The 10,951-nt window shown below is 37.8% G+C and overlaps 1 protein-coding gene across 9 annotated transcripts in view; it reads right to left on the bottom strand.

Annotated features, from left to right (window-relative positions):
• The window catches only part of LOC117158905 (insulin-like peptide receptor), a 43,387-nt gene that overhangs the window by 15,768 nt on the left and 16,668 nt on the right, over positions 1 to 10,951 (bottom strand). For all 9 annotated transcript variants that reach the window (XM_076621365.1, XM_076621367.1, XM_033338299.2 and 6 more), the window contains 5 exons: positions 6,212 to 7,305; positions 4,978 to 5,410; positions 3,665 to 3,815; positions 1,708 to 1,885; positions 544 to 712 (listed from right to left, as the gene is read on the bottom strand). In XM_076621365.1, the coding sequence (XP_076477480.1) occupies positions 544 to 712; positions 1,708 to 1,885; positions 3,665 to 3,815; positions 4,978 to 5,410; positions 6,212 to 6,480 (1,200 nt within the window). In that variant the 5' untranslated portion in view covers positions 6,481 to 7,305. The remainder of the gene's footprint in view (positions 1 to 543; positions 713 to 1,707; positions 1,886 to 3,664; positions 3,816 to 4,977; positions 5,411 to 6,211; positions 7,306 to 10,951) is intronic.

Here is a 10,951-nt window from a genome sequence, read left to right as displayed (position 1 = left end):
TTAACAACGATCTACGAGCTGGCCGAAACTCACAAAGACCTATTGACATTTCCTTTGTAAATTAAAATCTGCCTCTATTTCCGCACTGTAGCTGTTCAGAGAACGATTGACTTACAATAAATAAAAAAAAAAAAAAAAAAACTCACACTCGAACAATCTCATAAGCCACATCTTCGATCAGACGGTAGAACGTTATCACACCGTAGTTTGTTGGTATCTCTATCATCTTTGGCCAGCCCACAATTGTCAATTACCATCACCCTTGATCTCTTCAAGTAGAACAAGAGATCTCATCGTTTTATAATTCTATCGGCGATTTAGTATTTTAACACCCGCGCGCGTTCCACAATAACGAACGTTCTCTCTTCTCATCGTGCGTTGAATTAAATATGAAGCGAATGTTCAACGCGACCGGTCTATACCTTACCTTCCCGTTTTCCTTCCTTGATCTCGCAATCTGATCGCAATGTTGGTACACAATAATTAATCGTATGGTGGGATCGAAGTAAAGGACGAGAACACAAAGGAGAATATTTTACGTACATTGTTCTCGTCGAGTGCATCCTCGTAACCATCAGGGCAATGAGTCACGCAGGATCCATTGAATGGTCTCCAAGCCTGACCATCTTCCAGGACATAATATACTCGTCTTAGACGATTCATTCGTACACACTCATCCTTCGTGACGCAGCGTCTCGAGAGATAGGAGTATCTGTGGAACAGATCGTGTCGCGTTTATCCGGCTGCTATAGCTTGCTGGAAACAGTTAGCAGCTCAAGGTCACTGCGATACAATCCCCCCACTATACGTGTTCATAACGTTCATGAAAGAATAGAAAGCATGACCGGCGACTTCCGCTCTCCTTTCCAAAGGAAGGATGCTTCAGAGTTTCAAGAGAAACTTTTTCCATAACTATGGAAATACGCAGCACCTTTGCAGTGAAAAAGACTTTTTCCAGCTATTCCAACACCTATCCATAAGTGTTACGTTGTTGCTGCACGATATCCGATAACTCATACAAATCGTCGGAGAAATAATTCAATCAGTTGGAATTTTGTGCATTCTGTAAGTTAGTTTCACAGGAATTTTGCGAGATTTACTATCGATCAGAGAAAAGTAAGATATACGCGAGGATGTAATCAGCAGAACTTCTCAAAGTTCGAAAGGGCAAATCATACAAGGTATCGCTAAATAATAAATATAAGACTTTTGCGAGAAATCGACGATTAAAAAGAAATGAAAATAAAAAAGATTTAAGAAAAGACAAAAAAACGAGAGTAACTTTCAGATATAGTTATTTTAAATCGTTGATTAACATTACACAAGAGAGGTTGTAGTAATATATTTATAAAAATAAAATAAATGATATTACCGGCTACCGAACGAAGAATTTATCTTCTGAAAATCAATTGAATTAATTTTGGAAAGAATTTCTGTATAAATAAAAAAATCAATACAGCTTCCGTAGCATTATTTAAATCGCTCGGCCAATTTTCCACGAATATTTAACGTTACATTTACGAATAAAATTAACGAATACACAATTACGGATTACAAGAGAACAAATTTATGCTATGCGAAATGAACGATAAAAATATTTTTAAAAGAACGAATTTATGCTATGTGAAATTAACGATAAAAATATTGTTAAACAGATAGTATATAAAGGAAGGAGGAAGAAAAGTAAGTTTGCAGAATATAACTCACAGATCACTAGGGCAGGTTTCCACGCATTTCCCCTCGTGCCGATAATGCTTGCATACGTAACATTCGCTTTCCGTTGGACCGTGACACTCGCCCAGACACTGATCGTGACAATCCAGCCTCTCTGTTCTCTGACAATGCTGCGAAGTCCAGCAGTAACCCCCGGGACAGTGGGAACATCCTGTAGCGGTGAAAAGTCGATTAAAACTATGGCTGCGTGGTAATTTTGCTCGTACCTGAACTAATGTATCTTTAACATGCGATCACGACGTTGGGAGGATCGTATACTGGTAATGTCGCCTTGTAGAAGCTCTTAAACATACTTGAAGTCTCGTCACGAGTTCAATTGCTACAGTACGTGCGTTAGGTACATACACGATTCTCCCTTGGGCAAATGTATTGCTTCAATTTGTGACGATTAAAGAAAAAGCATTCACAACAATCGTACGATCGTGATTTCTTAAATATTTTCTATAAAAACTAAATCGTGTAAACTGCTTTCTTCATTTTCTAAGTAATTCTTCTTTTCGTTTTGTTTTTCTCGTTTTAAAGTAAATCATTCGTCAAATAGATCGAACCAAATTATTGAAGAATAAAAACTGAATTTCTTTATATTCCGAAGTAACATAGCGAAGTTTATATTTAGTTCTTTCTATGTTCTTACAGAAACCATAATTTTATAAACATTCCAAACCTAATCTTAACCAAAAAAAAAACTTCCACAAAATTTTTCCGCCTGTTTTTAATATTTTTAAGTAATCCAATTGAAAACTTTTAACTTACGGTTCAAATCCACAAGAAAAACATTTCGTCAAAGCCCTCGCACATATCTAATTACACGTAAGACTTTTTCGTATCTATGTAGTGGATTTTCCACACTTTTTCTTTACACATACGCATCTAAAATAATGGTCAATGACTTAGTACTACTCCTCCCTATTCTTATACCTCTCATGCTTATATACTATGTTATATGTAGATTGGATTTAATATTCTACCAAACCGTTCTTCGCCTGCAACAGAAATGAAAAAAAAAAGAAAGAACGAACAGCCAATTAGTGCAAAAGCAGTGGAATTTTATACATTAACGAGTTATATACACGGTTATAGAGTATTTTGAATCTGGGCGTAATCCTACGAAGACTTTAATTCAAAGAAAATCTTTTAATTATGAAACCGACCAAACAAAGAAAAGGAAGTTCATTAAGATCACAAAGAATAGAAAGAATAAAAATGAGAGATCAGTAGATTGCCTTTCCAAAGCAAAAAGCACACCAAGCACAAAAAGCAAAGATCTCTGTGTCAGCATTAATCGCTTAATCACATGCATAAAAAAAGCATACAGATTTGTAATTTCAATAAAATCGTATTAAAGAAAAAAAAAAGAACAAAATTTGATCGTAACAGTATGCTTTATATACGATATGTTGTAAATCAACGAGCTTAAAAATAAGAACATCGGCGTTCAATCTTGCGATTCTTTAAATAATATCTCGTTCTGGCAGTCGATATCAAGGCTCACGATGAAACCGATATTATAGAAAATAATCAACATTTTGACTTATCGAATGAAAATTAGTCGATTCTGCAAAAATAATTCCACATCTTCGTAATCGGTTGGCAACTAAATGATTGCGGATTTTGTCATTAGGTGGTATTGGCAAAATCCGCAATCACTTAATTGCCAATCCAATAATTAGATACACTACCGCATTGTAATTACGTACCGATTATACGGATATTTTGTTAAAAAAAAAAAGTCAATGTATTAAACAAAAATTAAATATATTAGAACATTCTTCCATTTTTCCGAAATAAAACAAAACGCGAACGCGAATTATTTTTATCATAAGCCCTTTAATTATTAACACAGCATGTTCGTAACATGATATTCTACTCAAAGAGATTTTCATCAATTGAAAGAATAATAATATTAATCGACTAATAAGTCGATAACTACCAGGGCAAGAGGCTTCCTCCCCATTGTCCTTGATAACATTCTCCCCAGCAGAAACGATGAGGTCCCAGTCGAGGGTGGTGTAACACAACGCCGGATTCTTCTCGATCCGAACGCTGCCCCGTGAGATCTCGGTAAGTTTCTTCAAACCGATCTGCAAGAAAGAATTCCGCCACAAGGCGTCGATTTAGCCCCGATAAAGCTAACTGCTAGCCAGAGGTCGAACGACTGGTTAATTCGATTGACTAATTAACGTCACTTGACCCGCCGAGTCAACTAGCTACGTCCAGAAAGCAAATTGGAGAGAAGCCTCTCTGTCAGGAACGTGGGAAATGATCCGAGCACGTCCATCTACTCGTGTTTTTCGTATTGATCCTCTAACCGGTTCCACTATAACATAATTACTAATTTTCTTCGCTGATTATGATACACTACCGATATGTATTGCTTTGAAGTACGTAATAAGTAAAAAAAAAAAAAAAAATAATTTACGTTTGTAAAGTGGTTCGTATTTGCAAACTGGTTCGCATTTCAAATTCTTTACTTTACTCGATTGACAAGACATATCTTGGTCTATTTAATGGAAATTGTCTTTCTGTAGAGAACGGGCAGTGGCTCGTAACGCCGAGGTGATTAGAAATAAATTGCAGAATAAAGAAAATAAGTTAGCACACGATTAAGTTGCGAAGGTTTTAAGGATACACTGCCATAGTGTCTGCAAAATAAAATGTCATTTCAAAAGAAGAAACAATCTTTAAAACAAAACTTTAAAATAATTAAACTATTATACGATTCTCGAGGCTAAAGTTATTTTACATTTACATATATTCATATTATAAATACATAGTGAAGTTGATTCCATCTCTAACATAGATACATAGTTTATGTTGAAACGAAACTAAAATTTAAACTAGCAGGCTAAAATTAAATTCAACTAAATACTAATCGAATATCTTTTTTAATTATCTATCTGTTGCTTTCGAACAAGAACACCGATCGAATAAAAAACAGAGAATACAGAACGAACTGCGGAAAAATGATATTTCTCTGTGCAAATATTTGCCAGCGGTGTGAATATTGATTTATTTTTAGAAACAACACGCGAATTATTAGCACCATCTCTTTTTTCCAGAGTCAACCAACTTTCTCTCCCTCTCTCTCTTTCTCTCTTTCGTTCTCTCTTTCACCAATACGGCTGGACAATATTTGCTTCGCAAACAGAGCTATTATTCGATCGTCGCTCGTTTACTTTTTCACACCGCGGAAGTAAAAACTTCGCAGCGCAGAATTATAAATCGTGCCTACGTAATGCTTACCTCCTGTAGATTCTGCATCTCGTACACCATGAACGCGTAATCGGTCAGCAAGATGTTGCCTCTGATCACCTCGAGATTTGGGAACAGATTGCTGAGAGTCTTCAATCCATTCACGCGATAGAGAAGCAGGTAGCCAGTGATTTCCCGAAGTTTGGGAAAAGTGATCGGTTGAAAGTCCGTCTCGGAGTTATTCTCGATGAGGACGATCTGCAGAAAGCCCTCTATCACGCGACAATCCTTCATAATGCCGAAACCAGACGCGCTGTTCCGTATATCGATGCTCTGGCAAATTCCATCGCCAATCGTCACGTTTTTGTTTGTGACCCTTCGTCGACCCTTCTCGTGAACCACGTCGATTGGTTTTGCGTTCGATTTAGGGAGGTTCGGTAGTTGGCCCGGTTGCTGGGTCAATTTTGCGTTGGCTTCCGTCGACCTGTCGTCATTAGGCAACGAATTTAGCCGAGATCGCTGGAGAGTATCGTAAAATGTACGGCGAGGTGCGATTTGTTCGAATCAGGATTGAAGGTTCTGTGTTTAGGTTAGTCGAAGAAGGTCCAAGTTCTCTTTTCCTTCCATGTACGTGCAATACTTTAAATTTTGTTTCTTTATATATGGGAAGAAATTCTTCTTCTTAGGAAATTGTATTGCTGCTTTGGACAAATAACGATACGTCTTAGAGAATAGTAATTTTTTAAAAAGACAAGGGGGATTAATTTGAATCAATTATGCTTGATTAGGTGTTTTAAAACACTGCGTTTTCAGATAGGCGATAGAAGAAATTAATTACGGTATAAATTACAGACATAGATTAGACGCAACAGACACAGATTAATGTTAACGTAAATTACAGACAAATAGGATTGGGATTTGGGATACGGGAGATTATTCAGCGCAAAAAAGTGCGCAGAAAACGTGCAAAAAGTTTTGTTCTGGGATTCTTCGTTGGCACGCAAATCGACTCTGAAATTATGGTACCTACGCCTCCTGCACGCAGCTCTCCATACATTTCAATTCCGATTTCTCTGCAAACGAGCAACCCTACGAGAAAGCTCTTTTCACGTTTTCTTCTCAATTTTTTGCAAAGAATTATTATTACGCTTTACATAACTCAGGTATCCAAAAACAATTCCCTTCAACCAAAGGTGGGTTAAGGACCCACTAGTAATGGCGTGATCGATTAACAACGAAAAATCCTTGATCAAACAAGCGATCAGCTCTTTTCAAGAGTATATACCTGGAAGCATCGATGGCCCTGTTGCTTCTGTAGGAAACGATCCGCTCGTAAAACGGATCGTCAGAATCGTCCAGGTTCCTCTCGCGACGTCCGTGCCTAGGGATAGCCTTCTCGGTGTTTCTATATGCGTAATTCGCTTCGTATCTGCTCCTGATCTCGTCGTTGTCATCGTCGAGGCTTGTCCTGTACTGAACACTATTTGGTTGGCAGCAGGACAGCAGCGTTGTGGTGGAAAGGAGCACGACCACCAGTAACCACCTCATCTTCATCTTCCTGTCTCAGGCAAGACTGTACTATCGAGAAGACGATCGTCAAATCTTCCCAAATTACCCCACCCTTTAACGTGTTTCGCCTCCCCACCTCTACCAGATCGATCGATCGTCGAACAAAGGCCCTCTCTGTGTGTCAAGCGATTCTAAACAGTTTGATCTCAGCCGATGGACCTCGAACAAGATCGAACAACAGACAACACGGTTTCGCTTCTCCTCTTCCAGATCCAAGGAACTCGAACGATCGTTTGCCTCGAGCAGAATCGCTAGTTGCTCTCTCGTTAGACCTTTTTTCCACCTCTGCTCGTTCTCGGACGAATCGTTAGGATCGCGCGAAACTTGCAAATATCATTCTACCAAGAATCGTGACTCAGGCTTCCAGCTATGCAATATATTATAGTTCCGTGACGATTTCGACTTTCTACCTTGTGCAAATGATTAACAAGCACGATGAACTGCGGTCACAGCTGGTTTAATGACTGCTCAACGACCTGGTTTGCGGATCTTCCGGCTTCATGCTCCGTTCCTGGCCGATAGTAAATCGCGATCCTCGATCCACGGTTTTATAGATCGATCTTAGGGCTCTTCTTGCAAGTTCCAATTAGAAAAGCGAATTTTTAAGAAAAAAGATCGACTCGATGCAGACAGCTAGGACTCGGATATAGTCGATCGAATGGTTTAGTTTCTTCTTGTTCTTTTCCCTTTGTTGTTTTCGAAGCCTTTCTCCAGAACCAGTGTGCAAATGCTGGACAAAGCGATGCTCAAAGAAGCTTCTTATTGAAGATGAAGAATTTTCCGCCCCTCATAGCTGTACCAGTGCGACGCCTGCAAGCAATCGAACGGCACAATTGTGACTAGTCGGATTCGTGTCCGATTCAGGCAATTCCTGATGATTATTCCTAAACGTTGTTTAGCGGATTGTCGCAGTAGTCGTCGGCAGAACCTAACGAGACTAACCGACCCTTTAAGAAGTTTCACACAACTTTTACTCGTAGCACTGTGACGTGTTTACGCATCGTTAGAAAGGTTTCTCTAGATTCAGAATTTGGGGTTTCTTACATTTCCTTATTATCGTATGGCCCGGTTTTGCATTTTAATATTCGTATCATAAAGTTTACTAGAACTTTGAAAAAACTTAAAAATTGAACCTCTCAAATTTCTCCAAGTTAATCGTTATTCTTACTAAAATAAGTGTCAAATATTTGCCTGGACCAAAGACCGCATAATGTGGCAAAGACGTTGATAAACGTTTTAGGATTTCGCTAAATTTTGTATAAGCTTAAAACGTGAACAAGTTGGTTCGCTTACGGGGCATTAAATTGTATTATAGAATGCGGTACCTGCAGTAACAGTCATGGAGCGCGATGATTAAAATCGCACGAGAAAATCGCGTGTCATCGGCAAATTTACGAACGCCAAGATCGTACACATTTGGTGCTTTGGTTACGGAAATGTAAATCATTAAATTTGGAAATAATTAAGGAGAGTAGATAAAATGACCGGTGATCATGGAGCGTCTCACACCGGTGCACTTAATCTAACAAAGTTGCAGAAAAAGGTGGCGAACACCTGGACAAGGCACAGCTGTTTTAATAAACAGCTTTCACGGGTTACCAGCGAAAAAAGGAACGGAAAGGGAAGAAAGAGAAAAAGAAAGAGAAAAATGACTTGCATATTCATGACGCTGCTTATAACCGTGCGAATGCCGTTTTGTCACGCGAGTTGTAGGATTCACGAAATTTTAACTCGATAAGCGGTGAAAGCATCTCGTAATCTTCGCCGTCCACTTTCTGTTCTTTCGTACTTTTTAACCACAACCTCCACCCTCGATAAGACGCCCGAAAGATCTCACGATCCACGCACGCTGTTATATCCATAAACGTATCGCATAACGTTCTTTATAAAGTTACGCGCATAAATCACGGACGGTGTTCGACTTAACAGCAGAGCTGCCCTGCAAAAATTGCAACCACATGGGTGTACCGATTCACTCACAAGCCGAGTGACTCACGAGCTAACAGACACATTGATGAAGGAGCTTTTGAACTTGACTCCCGAACGAAATGGAAGAAAAATATGTAAAAAAGAAAAAAAAAGGATAAAAAGAAAGGAGTAAAAAAATAAAGAATTTCGTGAAACCAGACTAGTTTCGTCGGGGTTTCGTGGAATTCTCAGCTCACCGGTGAAGAAAAGATAAAAAACATAAGATTGGAATGGCCAAACGCGTTTTTACTCGCGGGATCGCTAACCTCCAGAGAACTCTCTGTATCATCAGAAATTGTGCGGAAAGAAATCGCTTCGCGCAATATATCGAACGTAATGTTACAGATGTGGACTTTGACACCTTCCTACTCGCATAAATTTACCGACAACTTCAAAGCTGTTGTAAGCGGCGCTTTTTGGTGAAAAGATTTCAAGTTGCTCAAGATTACGTAAAAGGCCGACTTGCGCGTGATAATAACGTGGTAGCTAACTGGATGATGAATACCGAACATTAACTTTTTGCCTGCACTTAGCATTTTTGTTACTCCAGTATCTTGTATGCAAATATTTCCAAAGGAGGAGATTTTTTCCTATATGCAACATAGTTCGTGTGGTTTGCGCAGTAATTGCACGGTTCATTTTTATTTACGTGACGAGTATAATTATGCTCCACTGTCAGGTCTGGGAACAAGTTTTCTGCGGTGAAACCAAGGATCCGCTTCTATATTCATCAGATATCCACTCCTTTCCAGCCCAGAAATTGGAATTTATATCTTGTCAAGTTTGTACGAGGAATGGTCGACACGTTGATGCCTCATTTTGAAGTTTCCATTTCTCCTTTTACTTTTCTTTTTTTTTTTTTCTATTTTTTTATTTTTACACTCTTCCTTTTGTGGACAGATGAAGATGAGAGGTTGGTTATCGCGAAGAGAAATTGATCGTTTTAATATGGTTATTAGGAATATTCAGGTTGCTTCGAATGGTAATTAGCCTGGTACTTTGACGTAACTAACGATGAGTATCCAAGTTGTTGTAATTTAACGAACAAATTGGAATATGGGTGAAATCTTGTTTGATAAGGTTCAGAAATTTGTAAAGTGTCATTTCACTGAATTAAGCTAGACTTAATGGACAGTAGAATTATTGGATAATCTGCTATCGAGTCACGCTGATTAGATTATTCTGTTTCCTATCATTTCCTAGAAACAAGCAGAGAAAATTACAAGAGGTTTCATAAAGAGGAGAATTCAAAGACATCTCCCTTTCGTCATTGCGGGTAATCGTAAGAAAAATTCTTGAAATGTCATTGAATAAAAATTTGAGAAACAAAAGAAAAAAGAAATCAAACGATCTCGTAATTATCGTATTATCTGGTAATTAACGTATTCGTTGGAAAACAGAAGCCCGTTTTTCTTAAATAAGAAAAGTTGGAGAAGTCGTTTCTTTTATGCAATATTCTTTCCAACAAGATTTGAAAACAACGCGATGGCATTTGCTTCACAACAATTTTAAATGCCATTCATGCAGATAAAAAAAAGTAACAAACAGGAAAGAAAATAGCTTGATAGTAGCTTCGACCGGCAAATTTCATGGTAGCGTAATTACACGGAGGAAAAGGAAGTCTCAAAGGAAGTAGTACAGTAACTGAAAATTTACTACAGATAAAACGACGATAAAAATACTTGAACCCGATCGCAAGAAGAAACAGAGTTCGTTATCGAATTATTCTCATGGTACTTAATTTATCCACTTCATTCTCTTTGTTGAAACCCAATAATTCATCGTATCGGGGAACTTCGATAAACTCGAGACGATTAATTGAGAGGATTGGCTGATATTCATTTTGAAACAAATTGCGATAATTGCAAGTGTTAATTATATATATATATATAACTATATATATTGCTGACTATATCGACCGACTTTTCAATTCTGGAGTTGTGTTAAATTTGTTTGACCTCGTTTATGCAAATATCTAAGCAAAACATTTATTCGCTTAGGAAAATTTTACAAATACGTAGGAACACGTAATATGCAAATACATAACTATTCGGTAAAGTAATTATAAATTATAAATTATACTAAGAAAAATTACAGACTGTTAACTCTTGTTCCAGATATTAGGGAGGTTTTGTTTCAACCACTAAAATATTCCACGATTATTATCCTTGTTTGGATATCGTTTTCTGGAAAATATCTCTAATCCTTTGTTTTTTTAACGACTTTCTAATTCTCTTAAAAATGTGTCGCTTGTCACAAAGTGGAAAACGCGATATTCAAATTATTTCTCTTTTCGACGAGCCTAGATAAAACAGCAAAAAAACGAAACTAAAGTGAACGACCTTATCAAACGGTAATGGAAACATTCAGGTGGCTTTTAGTTCGACTAAAAATGTTCATCTTCGAGTAAATCGTATACTTATTGGTTTCTCTCGTGAATACAACGTAATTTAGTATGCAATTTAGGTTGCACCTCTTTAACTTCCTC

This window comes from Bombus vancouverensis, chromosome 9 (assembly GCF_051014615.1).
Source record: "Bombus vancouverensis nearcticus chromosome 9, iyBomVanc1_principal, whole genome shotgun sequence".
Lineage (NCBI taxonomy): Eukaryota > Metazoa > Arthropoda > Insecta > Hymenoptera > Apidae > Bombus > Bombus vancouverensis.
Note: the sequence above shows the minus strand (reverse complement) of the source record. Positions and strands in the feature narration are given on the sequence as shown.